Source organism: Hypanus sabinus, chromosome 12, assembly GCF_030144855.1.
Source record: "Hypanus sabinus isolate sHypSab1 chromosome 12, sHypSab1.hap1, whole genome shotgun sequence".
NCBI classification, from domain to species: domain Eukaryota; kingdom Metazoa; phylum Chordata; class Chondrichthyes; order Myliobatiformes; family Dasyatidae; genus Hypanus; species Hypanus sabinus.
Genome location: NC_082717.1, coordinates 88,328,759 through 88,349,147, shown reverse-complemented (window position 1 = coordinate 88,349,147; position 20,389 = coordinate 88,328,759). Strand labels below are relative to the sequence as shown.

Here is a 20,389-nt window from a genome sequence, read left to right as displayed (position 1 = left end):
CGGATCTTGCACCCCCGTCAGGCCGAGTTGGCAGCGATATCTCCAGCTCCATTGTACTGAGCGCTAGTGCCCCAAGGGCCTAGTGCTCGGTCCGCTGCTGTTCACGCTGTTGACTCACGACCAGACAGCCAGGTCCAGCTCAAACCTCATCATCAAGTTCACTGAGGATACTACAGCGTTGGCCTCATCAACAGTGAGGAGGTAGAGAGGCTTGTCAACTGGTGCGAGAACAACAACTTGAGTCTCAACATGGACAAGACTAAAGAGGTGAGTGTGGACTTCAGGAAGGTGCGGGTCGACCACTCTCCATTGTACATTAACGATGTGCACATAACCTGGACCCACAGCACCTCCTCATTAGTCATCAAGGCACAGTAGCACCTACCCTTTCTGATGAGATTGAGGTGGGAAAGTCATCCGACCCCCATTCAACAGCTTTCTACTGGAGCAGCATCGAGGGTATCCGGTCTGGCTGTATCACTGTAAGACCTTACAGAGGACAGTAAAAACTGCTGAGAGAGTCACTGGGGTCTTCCTCCCTCCCTACTTGTGACGTTTACTGGGAGTGTTGTAGACGAAGAGCCCACAGCATTGTTGAGGATCCCTACCACCCTCCCACAATCCCTTTGACCCACTTTGTCCCCATTTCCTTGAGGTACAGAAACCTCAGGACTGGGACTGCCAGCTTCTTCCCTCTGGATGTTGGACTAATGAACACCTTTTTATCACTAAGGTCTCGTCACCAGGACAGTGAGTTGTTTACTGTTTACCCATGATGCACTTTGAATGACGTTTTATTAATTTATTTGTGGTGATATTTTGTGTTAAGTGCTGTGTGTGAAGTATGCTTTGTTGGTGCACCATAGTCCGGAAGAATGTTGTTTTGTTTGCTTGTATATATGTACAGTCGGATGAAAGTGCACTTGATCTTGAAGGGGTAGTTAGGGGATTCCATTGTAGTTGCCTGGAATCGGTAGATATGGGTCCCAACACCTAAGCCCTGAGCTGGATCACTTGCTGAGTGCCCTCCCTCTGTGAGGCTCCCCACGGTTTAGCTCGTTCTGAAGTTATTGTGGTCCTCTTCTGTTACAGAGTCTCAAGTCCGATGAAGAGCTTGAAAGCCATCAAGAGCCTCAGCACGAGACCTTCGAAGCATTGGGTAATTAAAAAAAAATTAAAGTGCAACTTTTAACTGTAGTCTTTTTAATCCAACAATTGTACGAAATGTTCATTGGAACACATGTTGCACATTGTGTACAGTTCTGGTCACTGCACTACACGATTAACCCAGAGAGGGTGCAGGAAAGATCCATGAGGCTGTTGATAGAACTCAAGGGCTCGATCTCCAAGGAGAGACTAGATGAGCTTGGGACTATTTTGTCCAGAGTGCAGGAGACTGGACGTGGCGTAGCGGTTACCACGGTGCTGTTACAGCTCGGGACATCGGAGTTCAGAGTTCAATTCCGGTGCCATCTGTAAGGAGTTTGTACGTTTTCCCTGTGATCGTGTGAGTTTTCTCTGAGCGATCCAGTTAGGTTAGGAGGTACCTAACGTACTGGTTAGGAGGTTGATTGACCATTGTAAGTTGCCCTGTGATTAGGCTAGTGACATAGGTGAGCCTTTGGGCTGGAAAGGGCCTGTTCAGTTCTATCTCTCTAAATAGTAAACATGACACTCGAGAGAGATTTACAGGATTATGACATCTAAAATAAGAGGGCACGGGTTGATGGTGAGAGTGGAATGGTTTCAGGGGGTCTCGGAGGTGGGCTTTCCACGTTGTGGGTGGTGACTGTATGGACTGAGCTGCTAGACGATGTAGTAGGGGTAGGGACAATTGTAACATTTGAAGGACATTGGGAGAGATAGGTGGAAAGGGAAGTTTTAGAGGGAGATGGGCCAAATGCAGGCTAATGGGACTGGTTTAAATTGGCATGAAAACCAGTTTGAAGGGCTGTTTTCATGCCGCGTGACGCTGATAACCTCAGCTTGCAGTTTTTACAAGCAAGTTGCTGGAGGGTCTCAGCATCTGTGCAGGGAACTGGACTGCCAGCATTTTAGGTCGAGACCATTCCTCAATCAGGCCGAATTCCAGCATCCATAATCCCTTGTGTCTTGCACTCTTGCAATGGCTTCAGCTTAACGGGAGGCCCCAGAGCTCTGCCTAGCCACAGCCTGCCCCCTGGCCCTTCACGTGTTGTACGTCACACACACAGACGTTACAGAGGCAAAGTGGGAGGTGGTGGTTGTGAAGAAAAGCTCGGGCAGAGCAAGGAATGCCTTGGAGTGGAACAGGGAGAGGTTTAGCAGGCCGATTCAGAGGAAGGGTGTGGAATGGAGTGAGTGGGCAGGTACTGGAGACAGCCGTACTCTGATTGAGATTCATAGTTATTTATCACACGTGTGTGGAAACAGTGAAATGTGTTATTTTTGTTAACAAACAACACAACCTAGGAATGTAAGTGTCCCCACACCACACATTCCAGTGCCAGTGTAGCATCCCCACCATGTTCCGCAGGACACAACGAACAGAAAAATAAGCCCCTTTCCTCCTTTGCCCCTCCCCCTCACTCACCAAACGCATGGAGAGGCCTCCAACTCCACGATAGACTCTGTTCTACTGGCTTTTGGCATCGGGCTTCGACTTCCAGACTTCTGATTGATGTTTGGGCTCCAATCTCCGGTGTGAACTCCAGGCTCCAACTCGGTGCGTGACGATTGATCCCTCCTTGTCCCTCCAACTTGCATGGACCCAACCAGGCTTGGAACAGCTGATATCCATGGATGTCCTCCGTTGTATCCCAAAACCCAATTCTGACCCAAACTCCCCTCATCGCTGTCCCCAAACCTAACTTGACCCTTAACTCCACCATCACTGACCCTAAACGGAGCCTGACCCCAACCCTAATTTGATCCCTAACTTCCCCCATCACTGACCCTAAAGCTAACTTGACCCCTAACTCCCCATATGTTTGGCACAGCATTGTGGGCCGAAGGGCCTGTATTGTGCTGTAGGTTTTCTATGTTTTCTCTATGTCCCTAAACCTCATTCTGACCCCCTCTCCCCATCACTGACCCTAAACCCAGCCTTACCCTGAACTAACTGCTGACATAAAAAACCCTATAAATGACATAATAAACTGCAAAAAGAAGGAATGGTGAGGTAGTGTTAATGGTTCATTCAGAAAACAGATGGCAGAGCAGAAAGGGCTGTTTCTGAATTATTGATTGTGGTTCTCCAGGCTCCTGTGCTTCCTCTCCAATAGTAATAATGAGAAGAGGGATTGTCCCGCATGGTAATGGTCCTCACTGCTGGTTGTTGCCATTCTGAAACATGCTCTCCCTATGAGTTATGTGTTTCTTATCAAAAGTCACAAAGATGTGCTGGTTGGTAGCTTCATTACATTCCTCCTCCCGTAAAGGTCTGGTTGGAGAATCAGCCTGGAGCTGTTGGGAATGTGCAGAAGACTGGTTTATGGCAAAGTCAGGGGCCCCTTCCTTAATGGTATTGGTCCATGGCACAAAAAAGGCTGGCAACCCCTGGCTTAAATAAACGGGGCAATCCAGCTTTCAAAGACTGAATGTACCCACTCTGTGTGGTAAGGAAACACGAGAAAAGCCCTCAAGCCAATCGTGTTACTTTGCTGTAAAGTTATTTTTCTGTGGCATTTTATGAGTAACACTAGGTTCTCCCATTGATTAGCAATTCTAATTCTGTAACTTGGAAACAATGTACGTAACCCAACTCATTACAAGTTGCTATTCCAACTGCTTTTCCATTTTCCCACCCGCTTCTCAGGTACACTTTGGTGGCAAAACAGATTTCAGGCCCCCTGTTTCCTGTGCTTACCAGAACAGTGTTTGGGAGTGTCCCAGGGAGACCTGGATTTCCCACTTCCCTGCTGGAAGCACACCCTATGTAAATATTCTGGAGCAGTTCGTGGAGTTTTCATCAAAACCTGATAGCTGAGTGTGTTTGGTGCTGGTTAAGCCTTTAGCAGACATCTGTATTCTCATTCTGGGTCTGGGCTATGTGGCATGTCTTCAGGCTGTCCGGTGATGTGGCACAAGGTTGTTTTCGATGGCAAGTCCACTGAAGAAGTAACATGGGTTTAATATCTGAGCTTATCCAGCTTTCTGGAGGATTTAAGGTGTTATCTATATCTTCTTAAGCATAGTGGTTGCTCTTGTAGTAGTAATGTGATCTCTCAAGTTGAGTGGGATGTTCTCTTGAGGGGTGGATTCCCTCAGTGGAGGATTCCTCTGTGACTTTGGTTAACGTGAGGAGGCTGATGCATTCACAGCCAGCACAAGGTCCTTGACATTTTGAGGTCAGGTCCAGTGACATGGAGTGCAAGACTGGGGATCCGCCAGCAGCCTTTGTCTACCATCACTGCCGTTGTGATGTGTCATTATCTTCCACCAGCTCCACTGTTGCGGTCTTAGTTGGATTGCTCTTTGTCTGGAGACTCCCCCCGTTCCGCCATGCATGACCCGAACAGGAGCTGAGTCCCAGATGGAGAGAGAAGCTCTCTCTACCAAAACCTCTCTCCCTCAGACACCCTTTCCACAGTCTTTCCCACGTTCTTTCCCTCAGGTTCCAAAAAAGCCCAGCATTCCAGACAGCCGGCGAGTGAAGTTTAAACCTGTGAGTTCCATTCTTTGTAGCACAAAGTCTTCGTTCTTCCCGGCTGGAGGTGTTCCCAATGTGCAGCACTGCTCTCAATTTCTCCAGCTCTGAAGCACGAGTGGGTTGAGTGTCCTGTCTGAGGTGTTGCTGACAGTTCCACGATGTATCTCGACCAGACCCTGTCCTCTTTCATATCACGTCACACATCACCTCATTGTGTATTGTGCATCACATCGCATCTACTGCTTTGTTCAGTGTCTCGTATCGTCATATCATGTGTCATATCGAATATTGTCTCTCGGCTTGCTTCTCGTGTTTTGTCATGTATTGCGTCAGGTTTCATGTCACAAATCTTGCGTCATGTCATACTGTATATCAGTACTCGTGACTTATCGCGAGTCTGATATTGTATATCATGCCATACCATACCTTGTGTCTAGTGTTTCACTGTAGATCGTGTTATCTCGTATTGTCTTGTGTCATGTATCGCGTGTCATTGTATATCGCGACTCATCGGGGTGTTATGTCATGTGGCATTAAACATTGTATATTGTGCCATTAGATCTCATTGTTTGAATGTCAGATTGTATAGAAACATAGAAAACCTACAGCACAATACAGGCCTTTCGGCCCACAAAGTTGTGCTGAACATGTCCCGACCTTAGAAATTACTAGGCTTACCCATAGCCCTCTAACTTACTAAGCTCCATGTACCTATCTAAAAGCCTCTTAAAAGACCCTATCGTATCTGCCTCCACCAGCATCGCTGGCAGCCCATTTCACACACTCACCACACTCTGAGTAAAAAAACTTAACCCTGACATCTCCTCTGTACCTACTCCCCAGCACCTTTAAACCTGTGTCTTCTTGGGGCAACCATTTCAGCCGTGGGAAAAAGTCTCTGACTATCCACATGATCAATGCCTCTCATCATCTTGTACACCTCTATCAGGTCACCTCTCATCCTCCGTCGCTCCAAGGAGAAAAGGCTGATTTCACTCAACCTATTCTCATAAGGCATGCTCCCCAATCCAGGCAACATCCTTGTAAATCTCCTCTGCACCCTTTCTATGGCTTCCACATCCTTCCTGTAGTGAGGCAACCAAAACTAAGCACAATACTCCAAGTGGGGTCTGACCAGGGTCCTATATAGCTGCAACATTACCTCTCGGCTCCTAAACTCAATCCCACGGTTGATGAAGGCCAATACACCATACACCTTCTTAACCACAGAGTCAACCTGCGCAGCTTCTTTGAGTGTCCTATGGACTCGGACCCCAAGATCCCTCTGATCCTCCATACTGCCAAGAGTCTTATATGAATACTATATTCTGCCATCATATGTGACCTACCAAAATGAACCACTTCACACTTATCTGGGTTGAACTCCATCTGCCACTTCTCAGCCCATACGTCATATTGGATATTGTTTCACATCAATGTCATGCGTCATCTCATTGTGTATAATCTCATATCGTATCTCATTACATATAGTATATTTTAGATATCACAGCATACAGCGCACATTGCTTATTGCATTGTATTTTGGTGCATTGTGATGAACACAATCTGCGAAGGTGAAGTATAAACTTAAAACACAGTGCTGTCTCCCATCATACATTAAATCAGAAAGACCCCTTTCTCAAAGGTAGTGGAAATCTTAAGCTGTCATGACCCCAGATTCTGTAAGTTGGGTCAACTGGAGCTTTCACAACTGGCGGGTCAGATAATTGGGTGTATGAGCATGAAGAGGTGTGTAGAGTATTGTTTATATGGTGGCTGTGAAAGATAGAATGGCCAGCGTTTGATTGAAACTGAATGAGTTCAAAGCAATTGCCATTCTGTACTGGAAGATTGAAGGCATTAAAACAATAAGTGAAATGCAGTGATTTGAAATCAGAATATTGGGACCACTGCATATACAGTATGAATGAAACTTGGCATCAAAGGGTTAAGTATATCTTCAGTAGTTAGAAATACTTTACATGTATTAAAATTAACTAGATTTTGCATGACTACAAAACATAGTCAAATCTTGTGGAATGATTTTTCTTATCCCTAAGGAACATTGAATTGTGCAGGTTAGACTTTGCATGTGAATATTAGTTCCCATTGAAAACAGCATTGAAGTTCAAGCTGCTTTACACCTGGATGTGGGTTATATCTCTATTAAACTATACAAATCTTCTCCTAGCCAATGTAACTGGGTGCAGCCAAGGCACCAACACCTTTATGCCAATACACTAAATTCTGCTAACCTCGTATCACCAAGCTCACTGACCTTGTTTACTAATCTACTGGCTACATAATCACACAAAATGCCGGAGGAAGTCGGCAGGTCAGTTAGCATATATAGGAATGAATAAACACCACCCACTCACCCACCTGGCGTCACCCACCAGCCACACACTCACCCACCCACCCACCCGGCGTCACCCACCAGCCACCCACTCACCCACCCCGCGTCACCCACTCACCCACCCGGCGTCACCCACCAGCCACCCACTCACCCACCCGGCGTCACCCATCAGCCACCCACTCACCCACCCGGCATCACCCACCAGCTAGAATGTACTCTTTCCTCTCCCCCATCTTTGGCTTCCTCCCCCTTCATTTCCAGTCCTGATGAAGGGTCTGTCTGAAGCGCCGAGTGTTTATTCATTTCCTAAGGTGCTGCCTGATCTGCTGAATCTCCAGTATGATTGCAATCAGGAAAGTGGGGTTTGTGCTGGCCCCTCCCACAACCATTTCCACAGTTCAGTGATGTGTCAACTGGAAGAATAAATCTGGTGGGATGCTGTTTTTCACAGCTGGTGGGAATGAATGCTTGGATGGGACTGCTGGTGGTGGGTGATCCGAGTACTGCAGTGGATGGGTGGGGCAGGAGCATCTGGAAAGTTGTCTTCACCTTGGTCTTAGCCAGGACCCCATCTCTACTAACTTCAGCTCGTAACGCTGACTCAACCGCAATTCTGATTTCCTCCCTTTTCAAAGTGTTTGAATACCTTCTGTATATAATAAAAAGGTCACTGAGTGTATGTGGTTGTCTCCTGCTGTAGCCCATATAATTCAAAGTTTGACAGGTTGTACATTCAGAGATGATCTTCTGCATATCACTGTTGTAACACATGGTTATCTGAGTTTCTGTCACCCACCTGTCAGCTTGAACCAATCTGGTCATTTTCCTCTGACCTTTCTTGTTGACGAGGCATTTTCACCCATTGAACTGCTGCTCACTGAATGTTTTCTGTTTATCACACCATTCTTGGTAAACTCTGGAGCCTGTGTTTGAAATTCCCAGAGATCAACAAACCACCCTGTCTGGTACCAATCATTCCATGGTCAAAGTCACTCAGATCACATTTCTTCCCTATTCTGATGTTTGGCTTGAACCTCTTGACCATGTCTGTATGCTTTTATGCATTGAATTGCTGCCACATGATTGGTTGATTAGATGTAACATTAAAGAGCAGGTGTATTGGTGTTCCCAATAAAGTGGCCACTGATTGTATATTTGACTGACACTCCCCCTCGTTTTCCGTTATCCCCACAACCTCTTCAGTTCTAGAGACAGAAGGATGCAGGGCATAAGCATTGCATGTTTCAGAATCTTTTCTATCCCAAAGGATGGCTTGGGATTAGCACAATGCCATCTGTGTGATTGGTTTCATTTCTCTGTAAGCAGTTTGTACTTTCTCTCCGTGGTCACGGGGAGTTTCCACCAGGTTTTTGAGATTTCTCCCACATTCCAAAGATGTACTGGTTAGGGTTGTGGGCATGCTATTTCGTCAAAGGAGAGTGGTGACAAGGACAGAGGGTAACAGAGGAAATGAAACAGATTGACATTAGGAAGGAAACGGTGATGAGTAGACTGATGGGACTGAAGGCTGACAAATCCCCAGGTCCAGATGGTCTGCATCCTAGGGTACTAAAGGAGGTGGCCCTGGAAATTGCGGATGCATTGGTAATCATTTTCCGATGTTCCTGAGATTCAGGATAAGTTCCTGAGGATTGGAGAATGGCTAATGTTATCCCACTTTTTAAGAAAGGAGGGAGGGAAAAAACAGAACTATCGACCTGTCAGTCTAACATCAGTAGTGGGGAAGATGCTAGAGTCCATTATTAAAGATGAAATAGTGGCATATCTAGATAGCAGTGATAGGATTGGCCGAGCCAGCATGGATTTACCAAGGGTAAGTCATGCTTGACTAATCTATTGGAGTTTTTCGAGGATGTAACCAGGAAGTTAGATGGGGGAGATCCAGTGGATGTAGTGTACCTCGATTTTCAGAAGGCATTTGATAAGGTCCCACATAGGAGATTGGTGGATAAAATCAAAGCTCATGGCATTGGTGGGGGGGAAGACATTGACATGGTTAGAAAACTGGTTGGCAGATAGAAAGCAAAGGGTAGCGGTGAATGGGTGTTTCTCGGAATGGCAGGTGGTGACTAGTGGGGTGCCACAGGGCTCGGTATTGGGACCACATCTGTTTACAATTTATGTCAACAATTTAGATGAAGGCATTGAGAATAACATCAGCAAGTTTGCTGATGATACTAAGCTGGTAGTGTGACATGTGATGAGGATGTTAGGAGAATTCAGGGTGATTTGGATAGGCTGGGTGAGTGGGCAGATAATTGGCAGATGAAGTTTAATGTGAATAAGTGTGAGGTTATCCACTTTGGGAGTAAGAACAGGAAGGCAGATTATTATCTGAATGGTGTAAAGTTAGGTAAGGGAGAAATACAAAGAGATCTAGGAGTCCTTGTTCATCAGTCACTGAAGGTGAATGAGCAAGTGCAGCAGGCAGTGAAGAAGGCTAATGGAATGTTGGCCTTTATTACAAAGGGAATTGAGTACAAGAGCAAGGAAATCCTCTTGCATTTGTACAAGGCCCTGGTGAGATCACACCTGGAGTATTGTGTACAGTTTTGGTCTCCAGGGTTAAGGAAGGACATCCTGGCTGTAGAGGAACTGCAGCGTAGATTCACAAGGATAATTCCTGGGATGTCAGGACTGTCTTACGCAGAGAGGTTAGAGAGACTGGGCTTGTACATGCTGGAATTAAGGAGATTGAGAGGGGATCTGATTGCAACATATAAGATTATGAAGGATTGGACAAGATAGATGCAGGAAATATGTTCCAGATGCTGGGAGAGTCCAGTACCAGAAGGCATGGTTTCAAAATAAGGGGTAGATCATTTAGGACAGAGTTATGGAAAACTTCTTCTCCCAGAGAGTTGTGGGGGTCTAGAGTGCACTCCCTCAGAAGGCAGTGGAGGCTAATTCTCTGGATGCTTTCAAGCAGGAGCTAGATAGGTATCTTATGGATAGGGGAATCAAGGGATATGGGGACAAGGCAGGAACAGGGTATTGATAGTAGATGATCAGCCATGATCTCAAAATGGCGGTGCAGGCTTGAAGGGCCGAATGGTCTACTTCTGCACCTATTGTCTATTGACACTTGTGGGCTGCCACAGCACATTCCAATGCAAGCAGTGCATTTCACAAAGTTTGGACACTTATATGTACTTGTGACAAATAAAGCTAATCTTTAATCATATTGCATTGTATGAGGCAGTTCAATTTGACAATGGAAAGATAATGATGTTTATAGAAGTGAAGGGAACTCGACAGTTAACCTTTGACTTCCACATGCAGTGTATTGTGATGTTTTCATTTGAAGATAGAAATACTTAAAGTGAAGATGTATTAGGTTTATGCAGATTACATTCTGCATTACTAAATTGGATTATTACAGCAATGTGGAATATGTAGCAGTGAACAGAAAAACAACAAGCAGAAGTTAAGCTAAATCTTTCAGTTACCGGTTGGGCTTTGTCCCTTTCCAGCAGACGTTAATGGTGTTTTCAAGGGCTTGATGAAAATGTAGGGGAGAGTTTCTGGTTCGATACTGGTGACGAGAGTTTTGAGTGGACGGTTGGATGACCAATCTGGATTTATTTGCCTTGCATCAGTGAGAGTTGGAGCATAAAATGGTACAGCAAAGGAACAGGTCTTTAGGCCCACAATGGTGTGCCAAACTAAGACTAGCAAATAAATTTTGAAATAAGCTCATCCCTTCTGCCAATACAACGTTCATGTCCCTCCATTCTCTGCATATTCATGTTCAAAGTAAATTTATGCACCATATGTAACCCTGAAGTTCATTTTCCTGTGGGCATACTCAATAAATCTATAGAAAAATAACCATAACAGATCAAATGAATGACTGCACCAATTTAGACATTCAACCAGTGTGCAAAAGACAAATCGCAAGTACAGAAATCTCCTGAGGAATTGGAGGTGCTGCTGTGCTTTCTTCTAAATAAATAAATGAGCAATATATATTGAGAATGAGATGAAGAGTCCTTGAAAATGAGTCCATTGGTTGTGGGAAGTAGAAGCTTTCTAAGTGATCGTGCTTGCGTGCTGGGCCCAGGACAGATCCTCTGCAATGAGAACACTGAGGATCTATGTGTATCTAAGAGCCTTTAAATTCCTCTATCATATTTACCTCCACTACCATCCCAGGCAATCGCCACAGTCCTGAAGAAGGGTCTCAACCTGAAACGTTGACTCTTTTCCATAGATGCTGCCTGACCTGCTGAGTTCCTCCTGCATTTAGTGGATGTTGCTTTGGACTTTCAGCATCTGAATTTATGATCCATTACTCGCTTTGTTTTTAAAGTAAACATTTCCATGCACATCTCCTTTGAACCTTACCCCCTCACCTTAAATGTGTAACCTCTAGTAAGAGACACTTTAACACTGGGGAGGAAAGTACAGGCTGTTTACTCTATTTATGCCATTCATAATGATTTAAACATCAGCCAGGTCGCCCCTCAGCCCTTGGTGCTCTAGGAAAAGCAACCCTGGTTTGTCCAACGTCTCCACCTAGCATGTGCTCTCCAATCCAGGCAGCATCCCAGTAAACCTCTTCAGTACCCTCTGCAAAGCCTCCATCCACATCCTTCCTGGGATGGGGCGATCAGGATTGAAGAAATGTCTGTGATGTGTGTTTGAGGAGGGCTTTTCACTGGCAGGGACTTTCACTAGAGGACACAATTTTAAGAAGGAAGAAAGTAAGCCCTGATCCAGGATGTGCTGTTTGAAAAGGTGCAGAAAGAAGATTTAATAGAAACCTCCAAAAGAGAATTGAATCTGAACAAGTTCATAGTTCAGAGTAAATTTATGATCAATGTATATGTCATCATATACCACCCTGAGATTGATTTTCACTGTAGAACAAAAAGTACAATAGAATCAATGAAAAACTACACTAGCAAAAAATAACTAATGTGCAAAAGAAGTAAAACTGTGAAAATACAATAATAATATTAAGTAAATAGTAAATAATACCGAGAACATGTGTTGCAGTGTTCTTGGAAGTGAGTCTCTGGATTGTGGAATCAGTTCAGTGTTGAAGCGAGTGAAGTTATCCACACTGGATCACACTGGTTGAAGGGTAAAAAGATGGAAAAGCGATCATTTGGCAGATCACAAACAGGAGAAGATCTGCAGATGCTGGAAATCCAAGCCTGCTGAATTCCTGTGTGTTGCTGTCATTTGGCGGACTAGTTAACAAGCAGAACTGGGATAACTTGGATGGTGATTCTACCAGGGCCATGAAATGACTCCCATGTGTTGTTTGCCTACCATCGCAAAGTATTTGTTTATACCTCCATCTTTAAAATTCTCGTGCAGGTCAGCTGAGCCGATGCGATCCCAATGGCTTTGACAGTCCCCAAAGGTCGTCCACTCCGTGCCCTGAAACCACAGAGGACCATGTGCAAGCTGTGTGGGAGGACCTGGGTGTGGGCAAGAACGGCTACCTTCACCGAGAGGAACTGGTGATAGTCTGCAAAAACATTGGTCTGAAGGACCTCAAAGACCAAGTATGTGTGTCGACCTTAGCCCCTCTTACTGTGAAGTTGTTAATATGGCACTGAAGTTCACTGAAGTTCCTCAAACATCGGGCTTGCCAGGATATTTCAGTTACAAACTGGCGTTCCAAATTCGTTTTGTTGAGTGGGTGAGCAGTAAGTTTGTCTCCAGGGTCTGTGATGACCACTGATCAGTTGGGCAATGAGTTAGTGCCAATGGCTGGCCTCTGGGGAAATTGTTCATCGCCAGCCATCACTCTTGTGCTGACATTCTGTGTTTGTGTCCTTCAACGAGAGCCCCCTCTTGGGACGTGCAGAATGCAAACGATGTCAACTACTCAAAGCCATGGTGAAGGGTGAGGTGGCAAGCTTATCAGCACATGGGGCAAAAAGGAAAGGCTCTGCTGTCCAGTCCATTAATTACCCCAGACACAAAACAGTCGGTCACACTGCTCTTTTGTGAGAGCTTGCTGTGCACATATTGGCCGGCACAGTTTCTACTTTGAAAGAGCCAATTTGGGATGTGGCAAGTCATGGGAGCCGCTAATTTGATCAAAGCCACCCAGTCTAATGGTGTAGACTCTGACTTGGTGATAATAGCTACAGAATGTGCCTGTCATTTTCAGATGCTTGTGAACTTATTCCACAGGACATTGACAGTCTTTTCAGAAAGCTGGACAAAGACGGTGATGACAAAGTGAGTCGCAGTGAATTTCTGCATGGCCTGTTTCGGCACGGACCCCCAGTTTCGACTCCCCGCAGCAGGAGATACCATCGAGCCCACAGCCAGGTAGGCTTACCTTCGCACACTCAGTGGCCACTTTATAAGGTACCTCTATTCCCAGTGGGTGAAAATCCCAGAATTCACAAGTTTCTGAGATACTCAAACCACCCCATCTGGCGCCTACAATCATTGCATGGCCAAAGTCACTTAGATCATGTTTTACCCCATTCTGTTGTGTGTCCAAACAACAATGGAAACTCTCGCCCATGTCTGCATGCTTTTGTGCATTGAGCTGCTGCCACAAGATCGACTGATTAGATATTTACATTAAAGAGCGGGTGTACATAATAAAGTGGCCACTGAGTACATGTATAGCTCTTACACTTTTAAATCCCTCCCCTCTTCCTCCCAAACTTGTTACCTTTGGCATAACCAGGATTAACTGTTGGGAGGCCAGAAAGACAAGGTCATTTTCACTCACTGGACACTTGGACTTGCACTTGAGCTTTTTATCAAATACAGTTCTGCCTTCAACACCATACACCCCAACAAGTTGACTGTTAAACTACACATTCTGGGACTCAATACATCAACTTGCAACTGGATTCTGGGCTTTCTTACCAATTGCCACCCAGACAGTCAGACTAGGTAAGTACCTTTTACGAAGATCTCATTCACAAGACTGATGGACTGAATAGGACCAGTGAAAATCTAATATTAATTACATTTCCCCCTTTTTCAATATGCTATTGTCAGTTAGAGAACAAAATATTTGATTTAAAAAAAAACATAAGCTCAAGAGAAATGCAGAGTAACACAAATGCTGGAGGAATTCAGCGGGTCGGTCAGCATCCATGAAGGGGAATGAATGACGAAGGGTTCAGACTGAAACATGGAGCATTTTATTCCCTTCCGTGGATGCTGCCTGAACTTCTGATTTAATTCTGTATTATGTCTTGACATAAATGTCACTGAGGTCTTGTGGAAAGCCTGAGATCTTGATTTTAGGAGCTTTTATAATCAAAGAAGTTCATATCAGTCGACAAACGTAATTGAGGAGTGTGAGAAATACAGTTGCTCGAGAAGCATCCCTGGTGATGGTTTATTAATGTGCATCATGAAATTAACCCTTTTCCTCCCAGGGTCCTGATGGGAACAGACACAGAGCTGCAACTCCATCTTTAATATCAACTACGATGTGTTCACAGTTGTTTTCTGCTCTCGATGATGGCACTGGTTATGCATCACCTGAACAAATCATTAACATGTGGCAGGAAAATGGGATTAAAAACAGTCACGAGATATTACAGGTGAGGCTTCACTCTTATTACCTTGATGTCGTTTTACGGTCTTTCTGAGGTGTTGCTGCTTCTCCTTGGGCCGTCCCTCAGCACCGGGAGTGCCTTTCGCTTCTGCTCCTTCCAGCGCCGTGGGTTCTGAAGTGAGACCGGTGTGAGAACTGCAGACACTTCCACCGTTAGGGCACAGGGTTGCTTGATGGAGAGGTTGGAGGTCGGAGGCCTGTCAGGGTGGTTGGGTGGGTGGGATGGGAAGGGGGCTTGTTGAGCTGTTGTTGTTGCTTGTGTTGTTCTGTGGAACAAGATGGACTTGCTATGTCAGTGTTGGAATGTGTGGTGACACTGGCGGGCCGCCCCAGCACATCTTTGGGCTGTGCTGGTTGTTAACAAAAACGATGCAGTTACATTAGTAAATAAATCTGAATCTGGGTATTTTGTGAGGTGGTACACCCCATCTATGGTTTAAACAGAGTTGCTGTCTTCCAATAGCATCCTTCTCTAGAGTCATAGAGAAGTACACCACAGCCCATCTAGTCCATGCCGAAACTATTTAGACTGCCTACTCCCATCGACCTGCACTGAGACCATAGTCCTCCATGTACCTATCCAAACTTTGCTAAATGTTGAAATCGAGCTCATGTGCACCCTTGCTCTGGCACCTCATTCCACACTGTTACCACCCTCTGAGTGAAGAAGCTTCCCCTCATGTTCCCCTTAAACCTTTCACCTTTTGCCCTTATCTTGTGACCTCCAGTTGTAGTCCCACCTAAACTCAGTGGAAAAAGCCTGCTTGCATTTACCCTATCAATACTATTTTATAATTTTGTATACCTCTAGCAAATCTCCTCTCGGTCTTCTACATTCTAAGGAATGAAGTCCTAACCTATTCAACTTTTTCTTGTACCTAACTCAGTTCCTCTAGACCCATCGCCATCCTTGTAAATATTGTCTGCACCCTTTCAACGTTATTTACATCTTTCCTGTAGGTTGGTGACCAAAGCTGCACACAATACTCCAAATTAGGCTTCTTTCTGCGCGTGTGTGTATAGCCCCTCCGCCATGTAGTGCAGTTCACCAAAAACCTCTGTATGCTAAATACTGGTTTTGCCATCCCAGATAAAGTTGTTCCTTTGGGCACGAAGTTGTCGAGCGGTCCTTTTTCAAAGAAGTTACTACAAATACATTATGCCTGATAAACCTTCGAAAGCAAAAGCAAATTTTACCCCTTGAGCGCATATGTGGGTCATTTTTAACCCACATTTTATTGCTTTCCCTGGTTACTGTGTTTCTCTTTTTCCGCTGCCCAGCGCCGTGCCTCACACGTGTGCTGATGTCATGTGACTGTTGTATTTTTTCCAGCGTAGTTTGTGCTGCATCAAAGTGACCAATTAGATTAGATAAGAATACAGACGGTCGCAAACATCAATATACGGCGCTCGCTGATGATATCCTGCAAGGTAGCTAGCTAGCATGGTGGGAGCTCCACGAAAGAAGGCAAAAATGTACAAATTCCATCCAGAATGGGAAGAGGAATTTCTGTTTACCTTGGTGAAAGACAAGTGTGTATGTATGTTGTGCCACCAAACACAAGCACTGACTGAAAGAGGGAATCTGGAGTGGCACCACACCACTAACCACCAGAAATTTAAAGACACCTACCCCCCCCCCCCCCAACCCCCCACCAAAGAGCACAATCCATGCCAGGAAAGTTGAGGAGCTGAATTCGGGGTGAAGGCTCAGCAATTCTTCACAAAACACGCTGCTCAAAGTAAGGCTGCTATTGAAGCATCATTTCGTGTTAGTCACCTAAACAAGAAGCCTTTTACAGATGGCGATTTATTCACGGTAGCAGAGACTTTCTAATGACTTTAAAAACAAAAACCAAAACTGCAATACGTAATATACCGCTTGGCCCTGCAACAGTGACAAGGAGGGTAGAGTCACTGTCAGAGGACGTAGATCGACAAGTGTTAAAGGACTTGTCACTCTGTGAGTATTTTTCACTACAGTTCGATGAATCCCTGGGTGTAATGTAAACAGCTCAGCTTGTTGTATTTGTCAGAATGGCTTTCCAGGATTTTACAACAAAGGAGTCCCTCACTCTTTTGCACTTAAAGGAGAGAATGAGAGGTGAGGATATTTACAATGAATTTAAAAAATATGTCCGTGAACATGACATCTGCATTCATAAACTGGTGGCAATTACTACTGATGGGGCCCCAGCAATGTGTGGTGTGCGCGTTGGATAATCACTGTTTGATTCATCAGCAGGCCTTGTCTGGGAAGAATATTGCTACATTTATTTCAAACCCATTTCTGCCAATCGATATAGAACAGATAGCAGCCAAGTTCCAGCAAGTACTTGGTGTGCCAAGTGATATTGAAATGGAAATAATTGATTTGCAAAATGACATTGAGCTCAAAGCAAGATGAAGGGACGGTGCTTTTGGGGGCTTGTCAGCAGGGAGAAGTTTCCTCATCTCATTACCTGTGCACTAAACGTCAGTGCCTACTTCGGGTCAACTTATCTGTGTGAAATTGCATTTTCACAGATGAAAATGATTAAATCTAAGTACAGGAGCTGTGTTACTGACGGGCACCTCACAGACTGTCTCAGACTGGCTGCCTGTAGTTATGAGCCAAATTTCAGGGAACTAGCAGAAAGTATTCAGCCCCAGTCATCACACTGAGTGCAACAGTCAATTTTGATTCATTTATTTTTCGTGTTGAAATAAAATTAAATAATGAAACTTAGAATTAAAGGTATGAAGTATTGTAATATTCTTTAAAAAAGACAGCTGTGGCCTGTTTGATATGCTAGTTACAGTGTTTTCTTGGTTGAATTAATTTGAAAGTTTGACACAAGCATTTTATGTCATTCAGATACAATTAGCCCAAATAAAAGGCCTCAAGTTGGAAGTACAATCTGAGCTGTTTTCTCTCTAAATGATTTAGTAGGTCGATACACGAGGAAATCTGCAGATGCTGGAAATTCAAGCAACACACACAAAATGCTGGTGGAATGCAGCAGGCCGGGCAGCATCTATAGGGAGAAGCAATGTCGATGTTTCGGGCCGAGCCTGAAACGTCGACAGTGCTTCTCCCTATAGATGCTGCCTGGCCTGCTGTGTTCCACCAGCATTTTGTGTGTGTTGCCTAGTAGGTCGATCTTGTCTTTCACTAAGGCCGAGCTAGGGGATCTTGGGCTTAAAAAGGTTGGTGACCACTAGGCTAGAGGTTCCCAGCAGTTAATGGGGATGTTCCATTTCCGGGGAAGTGTATGAACACATCCACGATTCCTTTTTCCTGTAACCTTTTCATGTGGAGAGCTCAGAACAGGATGTTGGCTTTGGGGGTCTGGTGTTGGGTTCATGAATGTCTCTGGTTCTATTTAATGTTATTTTTGCAACAATCTGTTTTGACTGTGTTTTGAGAACCTGACTAGTGGTCACAGAAGAGCCAACTCGTTCACTTTTGCAGCAGAAACATTTTTGCTGAGGAGGGTGTCAAACCTGGCATTAAAGAGGCTGTGACGACAAGGTGCAGAAACCAAGTGTTTCTGTCACCACTGTTACTTCTGGGTGAGAACTTGCTGAAGATTTGGGTGTTGGACTGTAACTGCTAGTTACTGGTATTGTTTAGTGTTTAATTAACGATGGCAGTGAATTGCAAATGTTTACGGATTTCTTAATTTTATGTCATGTCAATGAGAAAACTGGCTTACAACTGGACACCCTGTAAGTTGGTTAGAATGCTTCTTGTGGAGAAGACGAGATTCTGCAGATGCTGAAAATCCAGAGCAACACACATGTACACACACAAAGTGCTGGAGGAACTCGGCTGTATCTTTGGAAAGGGGGCAAAGGCGATGCAGGGCCCGATACGTCCATCTTTTATTCCTCTCCTTAGCTGCTGCCTGACCTGCTGAGTTCATCCAGCATTTTGTGTGTGTGTGTTGCTATTCTTCACAAGAGAGGACTGCGACCAGGCCATTCAGCCCCGTAAATTGTGCTGCTTGTTGACAAAATCTGGCCCTGTTTCATTTGCATTTCAAATCTGGGTCGATGAAGCCTCGGCAGCCTATTTAGGGAGATTATTCTGAACTTCAACTATGTGCTCTGTGAAGGAGAGCTTTCTGACAGTAATCTGGAAGGGTCTGGCTCTTAATTTGGTGTTCTCCAGCTGAGTACTCGCTTGCCAGAAGAAATGGCTTTCTCCATATAAGCTACACTAAACTGTACAATAAACATAGATGCTCCAATGAGACATTCCTTGGGATGTAGACAGTCAATTCAACGGTTAAGCCTCTGAAACTGATACTTTTCCAGTCTGATGTAACTTCCTGAGCTGTAGTGCCCAGAACTGACCAGTTTGAGAATAGCTTTCTGCAGGATTGTATCCATTTATTTAGTGATACAGTCCAGCCCTTCGAGCCCTGCCAGGCCAGTGACTCCCGACAAATCCGATATAACCCTAACAAAATCACAGGACTGTGCGAAGAAACCAGAGGACCCAGAGGAAACCCACACATTCCACAAGTGAGACGTACAGAGACTCCCCACAGATTGGCGCTGGAATTGAACTAGGAACGCCAGAATGTCCTGAGGTGTAATGGCATCGCCCTGACCATAGAACATTGAACAGTACAGGCCATTCAGCCCACATTGTTGTGCTCACCCTTAACTTAATCCAAGATCAATCTAATGCTTCCCTCCCACACAGCTCCCACATTTTCCTTTCATCCATGTGCCTGTCCAAGAAGAGCTTTAAATGTCCTTAATACATCTGCTTTTATAACCACCCTGGCATCCCATTCTGTTTTTAAAAAACTCTACCTCTGACATCCCTCCTATGCTTTCCTCCAATCACTTTAAAATTATGCCCCCTGTATGAGCCATTTCTGCCATGGGGGAAATTTCTCTGGCTGTTCACACTGTCTGTGTCTCATCTTGTCAAACCTCTATCCAGTCACCTCTTCTCAACTAGTAGCAGAGTCTTCAGTATATTGTATGGGGGGCAGAGAGGGGCTTACCAGCCGCTGGTGGGCAGAGATTTTGTGAGAAGAGTGGGCCGGGTGGGGTGATGAAAGAATGAATTTAAATACTGTATGAGGAGTTTTTGACGGCTCTGGGCCTGTACTTGCTGGTGTTTAGAAAAATGAAGGGGTAACCTATTGAATATTGAAAGGCCTAGATGAGTGGATGTGGAGAGGATGTTTCCCATAATGGGGGGACGTAGGACCAGAGGGCACAACCTCAGGACAGAAGGTCATTCCTTTAGAGCAGAGATGAGGAGGAATTTCATTATCCGGAGGATCGTGAACCTGTGGAATTCATTGCCACAGATGGCTGTGAAGGCTAAGTCATTGGTTGTATTTAAGGCCGAGGTTGATAGGTTCCTGATTGGATAGGATGTCCCAGGTTATAGGGGAAGACAGAAGAATGGGGTTGAGAGGGATAATAAATCAGCCTTGATGGAATAGATTCGATGGGCCAAATGATCTTATGATACCTACTTCCTTTCTGTTAAATACCACCAATTGTGATACAATTCTTCAGCTCAGCACAGAAAGCACGCTGTTTGCTCGGAACAGCAATAGTTGGATGCTGTTGGACACATTTAGTGGATCATTGATTTCACAGAAAGAGATTATTTGACCCTCAGTTCATGTACTGCTGCACTATGACACTCTATTTATTTGCTAACCCTCTCCTTTGTCCCTTGCTATCCAAAATGTTCCTACGTATCAAATTCCCTTATAAAAATGATGAAGGGTCTGTCCCATCACCTTTTCCAGACAGTTTACTCCAAATAATAATTCACAGGCTAAATAATATGCCTCTTTCTATCCCG

General features: G+C 44.8%; 1 protein-coding gene across 4 annotated transcripts in view; it reads left to right on the top strand.

Annotated features, from left to right (window-relative positions):
• ninl (ninein-like) overlaps nucleotides 1–20,389 on the top strand; it is a 120,529-nt gene that overhangs the window by 35,627 nt on the left and 64,513 nt on the right. For 3 of the 4 annotated variants that reach the window (XM_059986400.1, XM_059986398.1, XM_059986397.1), the window contains exons 5-8: nucleotides 1,093–1,159; nucleotides 12,336–12,526; nucleotides 13,164–13,304; nucleotides 14,381–14,548. In XM_059986400.1, coding sequence (XP_059842383.1) covers nucleotides 1,093–1,159; nucleotides 12,336–12,526; nucleotides 13,164–13,304; nucleotides 14,381–14,548 — 567 coding nt within the window. The remainder of the gene's footprint in view (nucleotides 1–1,092; nucleotides 1,160–12,335; nucleotides 12,527–13,163; nucleotides 13,305–14,380; nucleotides 14,549–20,389) is intronic. The other variant, XM_059986399.1, reaches the window with a different exon arrangement.